At 27.1% G+C, this 20988-nt stretch overlaps 1 protein-coding gene across 4 annotated transcripts in view; it reads right to left on the bottom strand.

Moving 5' to 3' along the window:
* LOC111633979 (DNA-binding protein P3A2-like) overlaps positions 1 to 20988 on the bottom strand; it is a 39754-nt gene that overhangs the window by 5155 nt on the left and 13611 nt on the right. The window contains exons 3-12 of one of the 4 annotated variants that reach the window (XM_023378646.1): positions 18605 to 18662; positions 14372 to 14562; positions 7818 to 7932; positions 3518 to 3595; positions 2107 to 2233; positions 1840 to 1989; positions 1608 to 1766; positions 1311 to 1517; positions 754 to 912; positions 466 to 658 (exon numbers count right to left, since the gene is read on the bottom strand). In XM_023378646.1, coding sequence (XP_023234414.1) covers positions 466 to 658; positions 754 to 912; positions 1311 to 1517; positions 1608 to 1766; positions 1840 to 1989; positions 2107 to 2233; positions 3518 to 3595; positions 7818 to 7932; positions 14372 to 14549 — 1366 coding nt within the window. In that variant the 5' untranslated portion in view covers positions 14550 to 14562; positions 18605 to 18662. The remainder of the gene's footprint in view (positions 1 to 465; positions 659 to 753; positions 913 to 1310; positions 1518 to 1607; positions 1767 to 1839; positions 1990 to 2106; positions 2234 to 3517; positions 3596 to 7817; positions 7933 to 14371; positions 14563 to 18604; positions 18663 to 20988) is intronic. The other 3 variants (XM_023378644.1, XM_023378648.1, XM_023378647.1) reach the window with 3 other exon arrangements.

Genomic DNA, 20988 nt, shown 5'->3' with positions numbered 1-20988 from the left:
AATATAATATTCTGAATTACACTAAATGCCCTCAAGTTAATGGAATGGTAGAGTCAACAGAATAATACTATCTAAAATTGCAGTTAATATGATACACAAACAACAAAGATTGAATCTAAACAATATATCATTTTTTGACCAATTGCCATACTTTCCCTCTGTTGTATAATATAACCTGGAAAGTAATATTTTTAAATACTGTATAATCTTAAAATAATATAATTTCAATTATAAAATAAAAAGTTAAAAAAGTCAAATACAATAAGGTTACCTTATTGTATTTGACTCTTTTAATTATGTATTTAATTTGTTTTTATTTGCAAGTTAAAAATAATGTTTTTATATGTATCAAAGAAATGGTCAAACAAAGACTATTTTCTATACTAATAAGCAAACCCTAACACCTTATAGACTAAATTTGAAATATTGTACAAAAATTCATTACTATAAATAAATTTAACATACCACTTTGAGTACCATCTTCTCCTGTAAGAATTATCTGACCATCATGATTTAGTGTTGCTTCAGCAAGTGTTGCTACTGCTTGTGCAGCCGCTTCACCATTTAAATCAACATTAACAGCACTGATTGGAGTGATTTGTTGACCTCCAGAAACCTGCTGAGAAGCTACTTCAGCATCTGTTGGTGAGTTCTGAATCTAAAATAATTTTAAAAACTTGTATTGACATAACTGTTAAAGAGTTTTATCAAAAATATTTCAAAATGTATTTAGTAAATTTTATCTCTACTTACTGCACTGACTGTTCGAACTTGTGCTTGTGTGCCATCCGATAATGTAACAACAGCACTATTTGGATCCATATGGATTATGGATACAGTTCCATCAGGATTATTTATTGTTTGTACTACAGTTGGTGCATAATGTGTTGCTATCGGTTGGGCATATAATGCCTAAAAATAATATATTTTAAATTAAAATCTTAAAAATACTCATAAATAATAATAATTAATAGATAAATAAATACAATTATATTTTTTAAATTAGGATTTATGAATCGAAAGGTTTTAGATATAAATATTTTTGAACTTTAAGGGAAAGCTGAAATTTAAAAACTAAAAGGAAAGAATTTTTAATAATTATTGAGAAAGGAAACAAGACTGGGATTTGGAAAGAAAGCAACAGAAAAAACTGGAGACTAACTAAACATTTGATGCAACAGAACAAACACCCAAAAACATGGATGATTTTGCTTCTTTGTAATGCTGATGAAATTTTGTTTCAAAAGTGTTTTGTAATGGGACAAGTTCAATCACAATAAATATATTGTGGAACGGACTAGCTGACTTACACTCTGGGCTCCAGCAGCTAGTGCACTATCAACAGCAACAGAAGAAGCAGTTCCACATGCACCAGATGTTGTTATGCCTCGAGCATGTATGGCAGCCTTCACCTTATCTTTATCATCGTCTTCGGTAAAAGCAGGTAACAAATCTTCCCGACCATGATATTTATAACAGTTAATAACTATTTCTCGAAGTGCATGAGTCCAAGAGACCTGCAAAAATGAAAATAAAAATATTGTAAAATAATATAATATAAAATCAGTAATGACATATCAAAATTTTTTTAAAGTAACGTTTATTACCTTTTGTTTTTCTTCTTCTGAACGTGCATCACTTCGAACATTAGCCCAAGGAAGATCTTTAGGCCACCATACAGGACGAGTAGTTTCTTTGCCCCATCCAGGTTTACCTCTTCCAGTAGAATATTTTAACATTAAAGGAATAAATGCTCTTAACTGTGCCTAGCATATAAAAAAAATATTTAAATATATACAGAAATATAAGTTTTATTGTTATTATATTCTACACACTGACCTGTGTCATTTTTTCCACAGGAGTAGGAATACCATCAATTACTAATGGAGGAAGCTCATGAAGAGTTGGATCTTCTTGAGTTTGTGGAGGGGCTTGTTGGGCTAATGCTGCTTCCAATTCTTGCATAATAACACCTCGACAATTACGCACCTGTAATAAATTGTAACATCTGCAGTTTAAAGCAAGTTTTAAATAACATTATCAAACCAACTGAGTAAAATTACTATATTTCTGAATTTTGAATAAAACATAAAGTAATTAACATACCACATTTTCTAATGGATGTGCACCAAAAACTTTAAAATTATTCTGTGGTTTACCAGGTGTTACTATTAAAACAATTGCTTGCTGCCCAACTCTAGTTGTATATTCGTCTATTGTGGCTTTTAATTTTCTGTTATAAAAAGAACATAAAAAAAATATATAAAGCATTCAGTAACATTTTTTCATATGTATCTAAATAGTAAAGAACCAAATTAAAATATAAATTTATTTAAATAAATTAATATCCACCTTGTGCACATGTATGAATAAAATTTTTTTCTTAAAAATCTATCATATTTCATTATACATATAAATTCACTATTATTAATAACAAAGGTAAAGTTGGCTGAATTATTCCTGTATATTAATATGAATCTAAATGAAATCTGAAAATTGTTCTATTATTTACTGATTAAAGTTGTCTACATGACTGGATGGCTAGCCCATTTCTGGAAAGGTCCAGATATGAACCAAATCCATTCTCCCATACTTTAGTATGAATAATGTAAGTTGGGACATTGATCATCATTCCCCATTCAAGTTGGCTAACCTTACTATAGGCCGAAAGATCTGCAGTACAGCTTTAATATTCTGGTTAATTACTTTTGCATTAACTAATCAACCTATCTAGTGATTAAAGCATATATTTTAAAATTATTTATGATAATTCATTCTCTGAAATAAATTTTTTGTTAATAATGGTCAAGATTAACCCTACATAATAAAAACAGATCTTTAATTTAATATGCCTAATTCTGTTAAAGAACTAATTTTTANAGCATACACAAGATTTGTTCATCTAACAGTGGTGAAAAGGGTCTCTCCCTTTCAGGTCCTGAAAAAACAAAGATTTTGAGTTACCAGAAAGGATGATCAGGGATCTTGTTTCACACACACATCAATTTGAGAAATATTACATTGAAAATAGAATATAATATTCTGAATTACACTAAATGCCCTCAAGTTAATGGAATGGTAGAGTCAACAGAATAATACTATCTAAAATTGCAGTTAATATGATACACAAACAACAAAGATTGAATCTAAACAATATATCATTTTTTGACCAATTGCCATACTTTCCCTCTGTTGTATAATATAACCTGGAAAGTAATATTTTTAAATACTGTATAATCTTAAAATAATATAATTTCAATTATAAAATAAAAAGTTAAAAAAGTCAAATACAATAAGGTTACCTTATTGTATTTGACTCTTTTAATTATGTATTTAATTTGTTTTTATTTGCAAGTTAAAAATAATGTTTAAAATTATTTTTAATAGTGAATATTTTAATAATATCAACACTCTAAAATTGGTGATGTTTTTAAATACAAAAATTTGAAAAAAAAAGTACTTCAAAAATTGTGATTTTGAACAAATACATTTGATGAAAACACCTCACTGTGCATACCTGTATAAAATATGTGACTGCTTTCGAGAGACCCTAAGTACTGTGGCATTCAACTCTGTCAACAATCCAGATTTGACACTGTACAATATGTTTGAAATAAGTTAGTCAATTTTTTTTTATAATTTGAATCTTAAGTGATATTATATATATGTTACAAAAAAAAAAAAACTGAGTAAATTTATTTGGATATTTGGAAAAAATCAACAATAAATATATTCATACACATTTGTTAAATAATTTTTTAACAAATGCTTCTGATCATTTATTGTTTATTTTTTTTATATTTATAAAATATAATTATTTTTTATAACTAATTTTATATGCTTTTTAGTAATTATAATATATTTAAAAGCTTGGTGTGTTTTATTGTAATTACTTTTAATTCTTATTTATGTAAATATTAAAACAAATTTTCATCAGAATATTACTTGAGGAAAAAGTAAATTGAAATAAAAATCTTTCACTTTTGTTATAAATACTGTGCATTGAAATTTTTTGTTTCATGTAACCTTATTATGCTATATCCACACTGTTCAATTATGCATAATCCTTTTCATTGATGCAAGTAATGTTGAAACTGTATAGAAACAAAATTTATTTATCTAAAAAATAGAGCAATATACACTAAACAGTATATTTTCCTAATTCAATTTACAGAGAATACAATAATATTTTCACCTATTTTCATCAAGACTTTTATTCACCACATTTTATCTAACTTATATCTATGAACTTGTTCAATATCTGCATCACGAATTATTATAATTATTTTTCTTTTGATAACAAATATAATAATTTAACAATGACATTTCATTTTTAAAGGAAAAAAAATATATCTGTCTTTAGTGAATGAAGTAATTTATTACAATGAAAAATTATGACAACAGATCATTGTATAGAAAATTAAGTATATCTGAACAACAACCAGTGACAGGAACATAAAAAATGGTCATTGTTTAGTAACAAAAAATTGTTTTAAAAAATTGCCATTATTTAGGGGTTATTCTGTATGCATTTCTGTTCAAAAATAAAGTTCCTGAAAAAAATGGCCTCTGTTGGGACGTAGCTGTTATTGTTGGTTTGACTGTTTTACTTAATTTAATGATTTAAAAAAGAAAAGAAAAGAAATATATTTTTTGTTAATTTAATGAGTTATGAAATTTTATTAAATAGCAAACTTTAATGGTTAAAAGCAGTAAAAAACATGGTATTTAAGAAATGTATATACAGAAATTTACACTGTTTTTAAAATTTAATAGATATTTTGGACAACCTTTTTAGGATATAATGATTTCAAAATAAATGTAAATTCATTACTAGGATTGTGTATGTATATTAAGTTCATGATACTAAATACAAAAATTAATAGCATGATTTTGACCAATTTTGCACAATTAATTTTAAGAAATAAAAGTAATATCTCTTGTATCAAATGGTTAAAAGTTAACTTTTTAACTAATAAAGGTGAGAAAATACTGAAATTAAAAAACTATACATGATTATTTATATACAAGATAACTCTAATTTCAAACTTAGAATAGAACAATTTCTTTTTGTATGAAGTAAAAATAGATAAATTTATGGTATATCTGATGTATCTGCAATATTTATACAAGCACTGTATCTAATGCATTAAAAAATAACAATAATAATAAAACTTGAAATGTTCTAAAAAGCAATTATTATTTATAATTACTTTTATCAAAACAACATGATATAAAAAACAGAACTGTAACAAATGTAAAAACTAAAATAGTATAGTGTATCTATAATACAGAAGTGGACAGCACGTGGACCATTTAATATGAGAAACTTTTATCATACAGGCATTAAATTACAAATAATTGTCATCAAAAGTGCTTGTTGGTCTAGCAACATTTGTTTGTAATTTAACGCCTGTATGATAAAAGTTTCTCATAGTATAGTGTATATCATACAATGTAAAATAGATGGTTGTTTCTTAACAGTTTTCATTTGCAACTTTGAAATGCTAGTTGTTTATGCTTAATTAATCCAACTACATTTTATAATTTTAACCTTTAATATAAGTTAACTGCATGACTCAAAAACAAATTTAGATTATTGCAATGACCATTATTACTATTTACTGAACTGATGATGCTCAGAATCACTATTATTAACTTAATATATAGCATATTCTCAAATTTGAACTTAAGTGTCTATAAAGTCATTATACCACTATAAAGATAAAGTAATTTTACAGAAGATGCAATAAATCTTTTTGGATACCTTGCACAGAATTACTGTATTAATTCTGTACAAGGTATCCAAAAAGATTTGGATACCTTGTACAGAATTAATCCCCAATAACGCGGCGAAAAAATTGCGACAATATTCGTATAAAGATGCTAAAAGGGACGCGTAAAACGTCATCGCCAACTCGTCATCGCGGACGAGCAGCCGAACTACTTTCCGTCGTCCAGCACCATGCTACAGAGAGTTTAGGCTGGTAAATTGAGTTTACTATCGTCTGTACAGTATTATATATAAATTAGGTACTGTACATATAATTATATATTAATTATATATAAATTAGGTACTGTATATATAATTATATATTAACTTAATTTATTTTAACTTTATTATAATTATATATATATATACTTTCCGCTGTCTAGTGCTACGGAGAGTTTAGGCGAGTAAGTTGTTTACTATCGTCTGTACATTATGTAAATTAGGTACCGTAAGTCTAATACAGTACTGTAATTTTATACTTTTCTTGTGAAAGAAACATTTCTTATTCAATGGCCATAAAAATTATTTATATTAATGATGTCTCCAAAGTTCAATTAAGTTTTTGCAGAAAAATAACATCAGAAATCGCGGCCGCGATTTGGTGTGCTGGTCCGCGACGAAAACAAGCTTAAGCAATGGTGACGTCGAATGGTGCACACTCGGTAAGTAATCCTACAATTTTTTGTTTATAGCATAGTTTATACGGATTATTCCCAAAAAATTATATGTGTTTTGGAAATGTTGAGTCGAATTAGTCTAGAATCGATTAATTTTATGGAAGAAAACCTTTCAAACAGCTTTAGTCCGTAAACTTCACATGTGTCGGGCTGTGATTGGCTCACGTATTTAAGGATTCCTACAACACGAAATTCGTATAACGAGGAACGTATCTCCACGTTATAGGGGGTCTACTGTATTCTATAAATTTAATGCACTAAAAATCAATCATTGTAAAATTTATAAACTGGAAAAGACATATAATCATATAAATTTAAGAAAATTTGTTGCTGAATGGCAATACCATTTCCATATACATATTTTGCAAAATTTTTATTTACAAATAATTTTTACTTTTATAAAGTTTATTTAAATCATATTACTTTTACATACTTTCTACTTTTTAATAGAAATTTATACAAAATCTTTTATGAAAGTAAATTTATAGCATCTCGTTAACTTGCTCAGACTTTGTTCTGCCAGCTAGTATATCAATTTTGCACAATTAAAAATATTTATCATAAATCTATCTTAGTAGTTTATCTCTCTTACTTTACAGTCATTCAATGCCTCATGTTATATGACAGACATCTGATCAATAGTCCAATTCTTCCCACACTTCCTCCAACTGATCCCTTATTTCTTCCACATTTCAAATTCTTTGAATGTGAAGATTTTCAAACGGAAGTGACATGTAGATGATGCAAGTTTTGAAAACCGGGGTAACTTTAATCTAAACTGCAGGCCATTAGGTTCCTAAACCATGTAAATTTTTTATAGGTGTACATAAAAGACACAATCTAAACTTGTCACTTATACCTAAACATCTCTATACTCAAAGAATTGAATCAAGACTGTTGTGAAGAGAATAATAAGAGATCAATTGGAGCAACTGTGGAAAGAATTGGATTATAAGTTGTGTCATATAACAAAACAAGCATGCACAGTAAGAGATTAAACTTAGTTTTACTTTTTTTTCATAGTATACATTTTTAAATGTTCAATAACCGAAATTATAAATATGTAAAATACCAATATTCTTTCCAAATAAATCTATATATGTATGGCTATAATATTACAGTTATAATATTATCTAAATATATTAACTTAATATATTTAGATAATATTATAACTGTAATATTTATTATCTAAATATATTAAGATCAGTGAATGTATTTATAATTACAAAGTGCTCTGAAGATCATGTATATATTCTTTTATGACTAGTGATTATAATAAATATATAAGAATCTATACTAAAAATATTAAAATAATTTAATAAAATTTATTACAACAGAATTTCTAATTTATAGAACAATTTTCACACCTTAATAACCTTGTTTGTTGTCTCTTTCTTATGGATGGGTTTGTTTCAAAAGAGTGTGGTCGTTTCCGTTTCTTTCCAGTGGCAACGGCTGCTGCAGCAGCTACACCTACAGGCCCTGTTTTGATTTTGAAGTAATAATTATTTTTATAAATACCAATTAATAATTTTATTTTATATTTATGAATTAGAGATAATTTAACATAATTTTCTTATTTGATTAAACTAAAAGTTAGAAATTTCTATTTTCAATAATTTAATATATATAAGTATACAATATTTTAAATATTTTAATATGCTAAAGCAATTTTTATAGTTTTGGTTTAATAATTGGGATTATTAGAAATAAAGCATTAACAATTCCATAATAAATTTACTGAAAAATAACATATATGTTGGTTTTTATTCTTAACTATTTATTTTAATAAAATAAAATAAATAGTTAAGAGAGATTATCTATGATCTATTTATACAGCATATTAATCCCTACATTGCCAACACCTGTATTTACATAAAATCAAATCCATAGTTACAACAATGTTTTAATCAATTAAAAAAATGAAGAGTTAATTTTAGTATTTTTAAAGTACAAACTACATTTTTAAAAATTATAAAATTTTATTACATAATATACTAAATAATTTTCATAAAAAATAGTTGAATTTGCTATGCAAGTCTTACAGATGCCCAACATCAAGATTGGTAGGGCAATGAGAGTGGGAAAAAAAAAGAGTAATTCCCCTAGATTAATTATTTGTATTTTTGTTGATTATTATGAAAAAATGAATTTTGGAATTAAAACTGGATGGTGTCTACGTAAATCATGACTTTTCTGCTAGATTGAGAAATATTAGATTTAAAGCTTTGTGATTTTGGTAGACAATCAAGTGTGAATGGTAAAAATAGTTTATGATACAATTATTATTGATGGAACGAAGTACTTTTATGATGTTGACTGTGACCAGGTTAAGCCTGTTTCATCCTAGCAATTGTTGGATAGGGGTACTTCTTTTTAATTTGGAATTGTGCTGGTCTATTTAATAAATCTGAGTTTTTTTGGAAGTATTTATTGCAGTATGATATTATTTTTCTTTCTCAGACTTGGTATGGTTCTACTAATAGAAATTCAGACTTAGCTGATTGTTTGCAAGGTTATAATCTCCATTTTGGAAAGGCCTTTAAGTTACACGTAAAAGGTCATTATTGTCCAGGCTGATTATTAGCAATAAGATCCTCTTTTCCCTGTGTGGTTGTTTATCAAGACGACTTTTTAATACTTGTTAAATTTAGTGCCAAACTTGGTAATATTTTGGTATGTTTTGTTTATTTCAGAAAAAATGACTGGCAGTCTATTTTTGAAACTTTAACTGATATTAGATAATAATAGGAATGTATTGATTGCCAGTGATTTTAATGTTAGGATTGGATTGGAGAATATAATTTCTGATGCATTTTGCAATTCTTTTGGCATTGTTTGTCCTATGTATAGGAATTCTAAAGACTTAGTGATTGATTCTTGTGGTAGGAAGTTGCTTCATTTATGTGAAGATTTAAATATGATTATTGTTAATGGGAGATGTTTAGGTGATGAAGCAGGTGAATATTCTTTATCTCTAATTGAGGGTGTTCTGTTATTGATTTGGTCATAGTTTCTCTGTTAATTTGGAAAGATGTTCTCTCTCTTATGATGGATCAGTTTTTGGATTCCAACCATAACCCTTTGATTTTATGATTGGCCTGTGGCAATGATACATCAGTTTCTTTAGAGAAGAGGCAGAGGATTAATAGATTGTTTTGGGATGAATCTAGAAAGGATAAAGGATTAATTAAGGTTGGCTGTGGAGGAAATGTGTGTGTCGAATAAGTTTGATTCGATGGAAGACCTGAGTAATTGTCTTTTTGGCTTGTAAGTGGGGAGACATAAGAATTCTTTTTCATGGTTTGATTCGAACTGTAGGATGTTAATTAGCACTAGGAATAGAGCCTGAAGATCATTTAGGAAGAGCAATGATTCTAATGATCATTTGCATTTGGTGAAGCAGTTTTTCATTGTGAAAAAAAAATTATTTGCTGGTAAAATTCAGAACTGTTTTAGGAAAGATAATAGACTTTTTTGGAATTATTTCTGACATGTTAAGCAGCCTAAGTCTTGTAATTTTGGCTTTATTGCTATTGATGATTAGTTTCATCACTTGTTAATTTATTTGGTTCCTTGGACACTTATTTTGCAGATATTTCGATTTTTAATTATTGTAGGAATTGGTATGATGAACTTTTGAACCATGAATTTTCTATAAGTGAGCTTGATGATGCTTTGAGAAGATATAAGTCAAATAAAGCTCCAGGTTTTGACGGGATCCCAATGGAATTCTGGAATTTTGAGACATTGAGACCACATCTTTTGAGTCTTTTCTCAAAGATTTTTGATACTGGGATAATACTGGAGTCTTGGAAGATGAGTATTTTAATTCCGATTTTTAAGAATGGTAGAAAGGATGTTCCTGGTAATTATAGAGATATCTGGTTATCATCTTGTGTTTCAAAATTGTATTGTATTATTTTGTATAGAAGACTGACTTGATGGTTAGACGTTAAAAATATATTACATGAAAATCAGGCAGGATTCCGGGCTAGTTATTCCACATTGGATATTTTTGTTTTGTATATGGCTATTCAGAAATTTTTTTTACAGAAACGTAGGAAGGTGTATGCATTTTTTGTTGATTTATCTTCTGCGTTTGACAGAGTCTGTAGGAATTTGTTGTGGTCAAAGATGTTGTGTTATGGTTTCAGTTATAAATTTGTATCTTTACTTGTTGCTTTGTATGAAAAATTCTCGCTTATGGTGAGAGCTGGAGGTAACTGTTCATCATTAATGTTCTCTAAGATTGGTGTTAAGCAGGACTGTATTTTGAGTCTAATCTTGTTTAGTATTTTTTTTTGAATGATCCCTTTGGTATTAACTCTTCTGGTGATGGTATAGAAATAGATGGTTTCCAAATTAAAATACTTGCTTACGCAGATGATATTGTAATTTTATCTGATTCTGTGGTTGGGCTTCAAAGATTGATTGATAAATTGGCAATTTATTTAGATGAAAATGGCTTGAAACTGAATTTGAATAAGTCTAAGGTTGTTGTTTTTCGAAGAGGGGATAAGAGTGCGAGGGCAGATAAATGGTGGTTTAATGGTTCTCCAATTCAAGTTGTCTCTGACTACAAATATTTGGATGTTATTTTTTCGTCTAACAGTTTATTCTGAATGCATTACATTAATAGAAGAATTCATGCTAGATTATTGATTAATAAGATTATTCACTTAGGGAGATCTGCTAAATTACGTAATCTAATTGATTATTTATGTCTATTGAAAACTATGGTTTTGCCCTCTTTGTTATATGCTTCAGAGATTTGGGATTTTAACTTGACCAATGGTGATGGTATACAGACTGAATTCATTAAAAACTTATTTTATTTACCTCGTTGTACACTAGGTTACTTAATTAAGATGGAATGTGCCTTGACTCCTATATAATTTATAATATTTAGTAGGATAAGAAATTGGATTATTAGAATTTCTAATCTTGATGATTATCATCTGAGTCAGGTTTGCCTGAAATTTATTCTTGGCAAAAAGTCTATAGATTGAACACGTTATGTTGTTGATACCTGTAATAATCATGGTATTAATCTTATTAATGATAATTTGGATTTAATGAACTGATCTCTTCTCCTTGTTAACATTTTTTATAATTTTTTATACAAATGGAAAAATAAATAATAGCATATATAATTGTTGGCATAAGGTAGTCTAACAAATTTAGGCTGCCTGCTATTAATGTTTCAATATTAGTTACTCAAGTCCGAATAGCTCGATGAAAAATTCTGATGGCAAAAAAAGAAAAGAAAGGTCAACAACTCACTGTGCATTTAGAGTTAACGCTCCATTACAAATCTCTTAAGACAGCATAGAATGTTGATAATGTAAGATAATGTGAAAAATGTATCTGTAATCTCTATGTACAATTTAGTCTCTACAAGGTGACACCACAATGAGATCTCACACCACCTCAAAATCTTCCTAGGGCAGCCTCTGGTTTGGCCTGTGAAAAAAGTTTTCTTTCCAATTCGGACCAGGGGCAAAAACTATTGGCCACCCCTGGTACAAGGATTTAAATGTCATTTTTTTTTTTTTATAATTCTTTATGTAATCAGGATGTTTCCCTTAATATTTTGTCTTTATTTATACAGGCTAGGTGTAATTCATTGAACTTTTTAAATAATTATTTGAAAGAATTGTGTAATTTTTGTGTCGAGAAAGAAATTGTGGATGCCTGGTATATTTTGGCTAAATGTGGGCGTCTTAAAGTGCTATGCAAAGAAATTTTTGGTTGCGAAGTTCTTACCAGGTCTTTATTTCTTAAAATTTTATTGGAACCATGTTATCAATTTAAAGTGTTTTGTTTTCTAAGAAAATCTGTCGATCTTTTGTTTTAGGGAACATGATTCCTCAACTATAAATTTGGCCTTATTACTGGTGTTGTTTGGGAGCATCTGTCAAGTGCTGTGTCTTCGTTACTAACTTATTTCTTTTTTATAGGTAAGCAATTTGCTTATTTTTGGTTTATTTTTTATTGTATTTTATTGACAGATGCTCCCAAACTTTAACTTTAAACTTTAATTATATATTATATTTTAATTTAAAACCCTGCCTTAATTTAAATTATTATTTATATAATTTATTATTGTATAATTTTGTTTGTGATCTTATGTTCATTGTATCTAAGAGTTGTTTTTTTTTTTTGGTGTGGCAATGGTATTACTCCCTGCATCAAGGAGTGTATCCAGTATGCATATTAAATAAATAAAAATAATTTTCATAAAAATTAAATGAACTTATAAAACTGAATGTTTAATCTCATAAGCATCAAATTAATATTATTTGATATTGACATCAAATATTCAAAGTTAATTTTTTTTACTTAAATTAAATTAATGCATCTCAATCTTAAATTATTTCTATATTTAAATAACTAATATTTAAAAATTTTTATATTAGTAATAATAAAATTTTACCTCATTCAATTCACCAGCAATAATTATCAATAATAATTTACAAGAACTGAAATATAGTTTGAAATAAATTCTATTTTGATATATTAAATCTTATACTGTACTTAAAAGAGATGCAAGAGAAATTAAAAGAAAATATCACCAGAAAAGTTGGATATACTCTCTCCTGAACAGATGCAAATAAAAAAGCTAACAACCAATACAAATTAGAGTGACATATCACAGAATTAATAGATTTTATGCAATCCAACAACCTTCATATAAATTTAAATTTAGACAATTTTGTATTTTATCATTCTTGATCCAAATGTCTACTAAAAATCAATTTCAGATTTCACCTTTTGTAGATGACATCCCTGTATTAATATTTTAGAGAAAATATTATTAGTTTTTCTAAACCGCAAAGAAAATATTATTTTAATCACAGATATAGCCTACTGTAATTCTTTCCATGTTTTATAAATAAAAAAAGTTTAAATCCGACACAGATATTTAACATAAATTTTAATAATAAGTTGCATGCAGAAAGTCAGCTCAATCTCCTAAAGAGTCCATCACATTGGCTAATGGAAAGGGTCTCCAAACATAGGAGAACAATGGTAATGCAACAGCTTGCTCGAGGAAGAATTTACGAGTAGTACAGATGGATCTTCAAACTCCTGAAGCCTTCCTTTAGCAAGTGGAATAAAAGTAAAACAGGATTTCAGGAAACAGTCAAGCTAAAGCAGCAAATTTGAGTAAAATTCAAGTATTGTCTAAAATTCATAGTCTGACAAAGGTTTATGATGAGCAATAAAATTAATCCCCATAAGAAGAAATGAATCTTCAGTAACCACATTTAAAGCATTGAATAAAATTTAAGTAGCTTGAACAAATTATTCCCAATAAGATCAAAATATAAGTTTTAGTAAATGAACTAAGTTATATTATTTCTGATAATATTGTGGTATATTCTAGGAAAATTGAAAGAAAATAATTAGGATATCAAAATAGAAATAAGAAGACAGCAATTCATATTTATTTTTGAAATTATCAATAATAAATATGAATTTTTCAAGTTTATGTTAATTTTAGAATTCTACAAATCAACAATACCTAATTTTATAACCAACTTTACAAAATAAACTCTTTAAAACAAACTTCATATCTGTGCTTAGTTTAGATAATTTACAAGCATTCAATTAAAAGCATTAAATAAAAATTGTTACAATATTTATTACTATGCACCATATTAATCTTCAAAAATTAAAGTTTATTTGTAGTAAAACAATTAAGAATAAATTTTAAGTAAAGTTAAAATTTATTCTTAATTGTTATTGTTAAAGTTAAAGTAATAAATAAAGTTAGACATAAAAGCCATTTGTTATTTAGAGTACATTTATAAACTTTACTTAATTCATAAACTTTAAATAATTTGAAAGCAGATCATTCACAATTATTAATATATTGAAAACAATAATATTTTCATATAAATAATAATTTTACCTGCAGCAGCCAATTGGGCTGTGACATCATCTGTCACTCCTGAAGATGATAACAAATCAGAATCATCAAATGATGGACTCTCTGGAGATGATGGTCCATCACTCATTTCATCGTTAACGATGATTGTGTGATTAACTGTTGAATTCATCCCAGAAGTTAAAATTGCCGTGGAATTCATCCTATATTTTATACAATTGTAAAATAAAAATTAATTTTATATACTGATATCAAAAGTTTAAAAATTATGAATATTTATACTGTTACATTAATGAAAAGTAAAAATCTTTATAATTTGAAAAAATACTACATTTAATATAATAAATTTTAAAATAATTTTTATTAGTTCAATTTAAGAATATTTTAAAATTTAGTAGTGATAGGGTTCATTTGAATGGTTTTCATCAATGGTTTTCATTTGAATGGTTTTCATTTTTTTACAGCTATATTCTTGCAATATCTTAGACATTTAATGCTAAAATAATATTATAATCACTTCATATTTTCCATATTAAGCATTAAAAATGTGAAAGACCTCAAAAAATTTTTAAAATTTCATTATTAATAATGTAATACAATAGACCTCACTTATTATAATCATAGATATTGTTATTGGTCAGTTAATGTTATCAAAATTAGTTTATCTCAATAGATGCAAAAAGATGATGATAATTATAATTAATGAGTATTCAAATTATACATTTTTTAACTGTTTTAACATGTCCTTTTAATATTAAAATCAATAAAATCAGAATTTCACTAACTGTAATCATATTTACTTTATCCATTTAATGTTACGAATTGGTTATTATTATCAGTATAGATAGGTAAATCTCAAAGTGATTATTGATTACAAGAGTTTACTGTACTTTAGACATTATAAGAAATAAATTATTAATTTACTATGATTTATGAAATTATTAAACATTAAAATGTTTTTATTTAAATATATGTTGAACAAGCAATTATTTATTGTGACATTGTCGGGTTGTAATTTTTAATTAACTTAAAATATATGCTCTCCACCTTAAATTAATGGCTTGCCCCTATCCTATATATCATACATTAACTTTAACAACAGAGTCATGCTGATCATCTATCTAAACCTTTCAGGGAAAAATTTTTAAATTGAAATGACTTCCAATTTGCATTGGAAGTTCATATATAGTTGATTGGAGCCTACCACCCAAGGTTTCCAGATTTCATCTTTCATCTATCTAATTTTGTCCTTGAGATTACAGAATGATGAACAGATGGATGGACAACAGTGGGAATTTATAGGTCTACAGTTTTTTCAAATTGCACCCAACAAGTATAACTGATATCGGTTAATATGAACCACAAAGAGTCAATTAAAATTGTTTAATTAGCCATTGATTTTTACAGAATGTGATAGGAAACTGCTCAACTATCTAATGTAGTACTTCCTAACAGAAAAAAAACAATCTTTTTTGTAGACAAAAATAAAGATTTCAAAAGTAAAAAAATTTTTTGGAGTAAATTTTAGAATTCTAGACTAAGGGATTTTTTTAGATTAGAAAGTACTAAAAGGACTCCTTTAAATCATTTAAATGATCAATTTTTATTCAAATGAATCCATCAATAAAATTTTATAAGATAATTCATAAGATACAATATTAATTATTATTTATGATGATATGTTTAGGCACAATTCTCAAATCAATATCACATTTTCAATTATTTTAAAATCTATCTAATCTACAAACATCATTTTTTTTTCAATATAACATGAGTGAAATGCATACATATAAAGCAACAATTTGTTGATTTAAATCCTCTTCTGGGCAATTATTTTCTCAGATTTATCAAAATTTAATTAAAATTAATGTAAATTTATTATTTTGCTTTAGTTTGGTATCAAATTTGAATCATAATACTAAAACATCTAGATGTAAAATTTTATCCTTGTGTTGAGAACAAACAAAATACACAGATAATTTTTCTGCAAAAACAAAATTAATATTTTTTAAAAATAGAAATTACCAAATTAATTCGTGTTCATTCCAGAGACATTTCTTAAGATTAAAAGTTCAGAAGATTTTGGTAACTATTGGAAGATTAAAAGGATCTTGCAATAATTACCAAAATATTTAAGGTTAATAAAGTTTGGCCAAACAATCTAGAATGGACCACCATTATAGATCTGACAACTGTTGACCTATCACTGAAAACGGAAAAACAGAAATGAAAAGCAATCACAAAAACTTGTCACTGTGATTATTTTTTCCTCTAAACTGACAACACTGAGATTCTAAAATAATCTGGAGACATCTTTTTATTGAAAGTTTTGTGAGAAATGAAGTGGAAATTATTGCATTTTTTCTCTTGTTTTAAAATGTTGTTCAGTTCAATAAATGTTTATCTTTAAAAGTAATAGCTATAGCATAGTTCATGGGAAAAAAGTGGTTCAACTTTAACCTCAAATATTTCAGTAACTACCACATATTTGCAAATATGTTACTCTATATTTTTTCTTAACTTGATAAGTTCTATAACCCATTTCCAGGAAGGGCACTTTTTACAACACCCTGTATAGGTAGCTTTTTACTCTGTCATATATGATGATCTGGTCAGAGTTATCAAATTTTGTTTCTACACTAATATAAATTAGTATTCACTTTATAAGGACTTTTTAATTACTTAAATTATAACATTTGTATATGCTTTAGTCTATTGTATTTATTGTTTTTGTTTAAAATTAAAAATTGTTGGGATTAGATGAATACTTACTACACAATGTTTTCTTTTTCTNAAAAAATAAGACATTCCCTGAAAATAAGACCTAGCGCATTTTTCAGAGCAAAAATTAATATAAGACACTGTCTTATTTTCGGGGAAACACGGTAGTAAAATAATTTTAACATTAATAATAATAATTTAGTAACATAAATTTATTCATAGCAAAATGTACTCGCGGGCCATAAAAATTATTTGGCGGGCCGTATACGGCCCGCGGGCCGCCAGTTGGACAGCGCTGGTCTAGCAGATAATTATATATATATATATATAATTAAGATATAATTCAGAATTCTGAATTATATCTTGAATCTGAATTATATCTTAAATATATTAGGAATTCAAGAATAAAAAACATATTTCTACATCATCTCAGTTGTGTTTAATGCTCAAAATTATATAGATATATATCTAATATCAATATAATTTATCAAATAATATCGTATATCAAAATCAATTACCATTGCCCGCTCCTTTATAAATTGATCAAGTTGATAGCATTGTTTATGAAATGTTCAGTTGGGAATGAATGAGAATTAAGAATTTCCAGTTATAGGATACAATTTGTCAATAGAATTTTTCTTATTCAGATATTTATTGAATTAATTTATATCAAATTCTGCATTTTTATTCCATGACTTCAGAGAAACTCTACATCAGGTTAATCATGTAGAATATTTTAATGGTAAATTTTAATTGTAAATGACTTCTTTTAAAGTCCTCTTTTTCCCTGATAAATAAAAGTGTAGAGACATTTCTTAAGATTAAAAGTTCAGAAGATTTTGGTAACTATTGGAAGATTAAAAGGATCTTGCAATAATTACCAAAATATTTAAGGTTAATAAAGTTTGGCCAAACAATCTAGAATGGACCACCATTATAGATCTGACAACTGTTGACCTATCACTGAAAACGGAAAAACAGAAATGAAAAGCAATCACAAAAACTTGTCACTGTGATTATTTTTTCCTCTAAACTGACAACACTGAGATTCTAAAATAATCTGGAGACATCTTTTTATTGAAAGTTTTGTGAGAAATGAAGTGGAAATTATTGCATTTTTTCTCTTGTTTTAAAATGTTGTTCAGTTCAATAAATGTTTATCTTTAAAAGTAATAGCTATAGCATAGTTCATGGGAAAAAAGTGGTTCAACTTTAACCTCAAATATTTCAGTAACTACCACATATTTGCAAATATGTTACTCTATATTTTTTCTTAACTTGATAAGTTCTATAACCCATTTCCAGGAAGGGCACTTTTTACAACACCCTGTATAGGTAGCTTTTTACTCTGTCATATATGATGACAGAGTAAAAAGTCAGAGTTATCAAATTTTGTTTCTACACTAATATAAATTAGTATTCACTTTATAAGGACTTTTTAATTACTTAAATTATAACATTTGTATATGCTTTAGTCTATTGTATTTATTGTTTTTGTTTAAAATTAAAAATTGTTGGGATTAGATGAATACTTACTACACAATGTTTTCTTTTTCTCTTGATAAATTTTCATTCTGATAAATAATAAATATTTCTGAAAAAGAAAAAATTGCCCAATGAAAATTATAATGTTAAAATAAATTTAAAATGTTAATTTTTAAGTACTATAGTTTTCTTAATATTAATGTTATATTATTAAACACACAATGCACAAAACCAACACCAGAACTACAAAAAGAAAAAATTTACTAATGTTTTTGTCTATATGAAATAGACATCAGGTAAAAACGATATAGAACAAAATGGCTAACAAAAATTGAATGTTTTTTCAAATGTTCCAACTGATTATGTAATTTGAATACATTGCATTTAAAATTTATATGTTATGTTCGGGATATAATTTCAAAATATGTATATTATTTAAACGATAAATGAATAAATAATCAATTAATTTCACATTAATTATTATGGCATAAATATTACACATAATTTAAATTATCATTAATGCAAATTTGTGTTGGCAGAATCTATTATTATAATTATTATTTTTGTATTGTAGTAGAATGGCATTATAAATTGAATAACTGAATGTGCATAATTTTAATCCATATCTCTCAGAATTATGTGCTTTATTTGCCTTAGTCATCATGCTATCATGTTTTATATGGTATATGTGAAATTGCACTTTTCACCACACATTTAGGAACATATTTAAAAGATTTTCCCATCCCTAATACATAGATGAAGAATATGTTTTATCACATGAATAAGGTTCAGGAGAAATTAATGTAATATTGAGAAAATTTCTGGTAGAAAAACTAATATTATGGCAGTAGCAACAATATTCATTTTGTAGTGTAAAAAAATGGCAGTGTCTCAGAAAAGCCTATAGACATTAATTGGAAAAATTTGCCAACATGAGGATCTTGTGTTTTAATCTTGTGTTTTGAAATGTTTACTTTGTTACCGATCAGTTAAGTCACTTGTTGTCCCACTTACAAGGTTATGTGCTTACAGTAAGAACAAGTCAGTCTCATTTACTGAACCACAGTTTGAATTTTCATGAAAAACTGAAACTAAAACAGAACTTGAGATCACAATTACACAAGGGGTATTTTTTTTATACAAAAGTTAAATCTTATGTATCATAAAATATGGTAATTCTAAAACTTTCAACTTCCTCTTATAAAAATTGTGGAGGAACTTTATAGACTTCACTTTTGAATCTGTGATTAATGGAATTAAATAATCTAAAACTCCATAAATAAAATGCATAGACTTTCCTCTTTTTCTAGTTAATACACTATTCATTAATTCCAATATAACAAAGTATTAAATTAACTGTTTAGAATTAAATTTTATAGAAATGTACTGTACTTGCATCTTGTGTATTAATTTTTTATAATCATATTCTAATAATTTGTTGTGCACTAAAGCTGCAAAATACTTATTGATAAGTTTAATTATTAAATACATTAAATAATTATTTGGTTACTGTATCATTAATAAATAATTATTTGGACATTTTAGAAACATAACTAAACAATTGTTTTAAATAATCGAGCTATAACTCTGCTAATTTAATGATTAAGTAATTTGCTACTAGAGGTAGATATTAGGTACCATCTCTTAACTAAATTAATAATTAAATTAATTAAAATATCTACAAATGTGAGGCAGATAATAGTAAGGGCTTATCACACCAATAATTGGTGTGATAAGCCCTTATACAAGGGGCTAAAAGCAACTTTTGTAATAAATTAATAATTATAATTTTAATAATTTATTAAATAATTTAGAAGGCTTGCTTGGGGTCTGGGTGGTGCAACTGACAAACACACCTGTGCAGTGTGTTTGTCAGTTATGCCACCTGGACCTCTTGCAGATTCAAGCCCAGCCCTGGGTCAGTTCTTTTCTTCCAGATGGTTCTAATGTCTACCTCTAGTAGCAAATTATGTAATATTAATCATTAAATTAGTGAAGTTATAGCCCAATTATTTAAGGTGATTGTTTGGTTATGTTTCTATATACATATCGGGCTTCACAATGTTTGATATACTTGGACATTTTAACATGGATCATACCAATTTATGGTCTAGCACAGCGCTGTCCAACTTATCATAGTCCGCGGGCCATATTTTCTTTATCAAACATTTCGGGGGCCAAGAAGGTTGATAAACCACACGACATTTGCATAGTGCTACGGTTCAGTAAGCACTAATTGGTCAGCGAGTCCGATGTTGACGCTATAAAAAGGCGACAGTTCGACACACCGGATATACGTCACTCTCGTCTAAGTTCGACTTGGGAATTTTTTTGTTCAATAATAAATGTGAATTCTTCTTCCTGGAAAAAATAAGACATTCCCTGAAAATAAGACCTAGCGCATTTTTCAGAGCAAAAATTAATATAAGACACTG

The sequence above is a fragment of the Centruroides sculpturatus genome, unplaced genomic scaffold (assembly GCF_000671375.1).
Source record: "Centruroides sculpturatus isolate CEXI.00-Female unplaced genomic scaffold, Cexi_2.0 scaffold833, whole genome shotgun sequence".
NCBI lineage: Eukaryota > Metazoa > Arthropoda > Arachnida > Scorpiones > Buthidae > Centruroides > Centruroides sculpturatus.
This window is presented reverse-complemented; position numbering and strand designations above follow the sequence as displayed.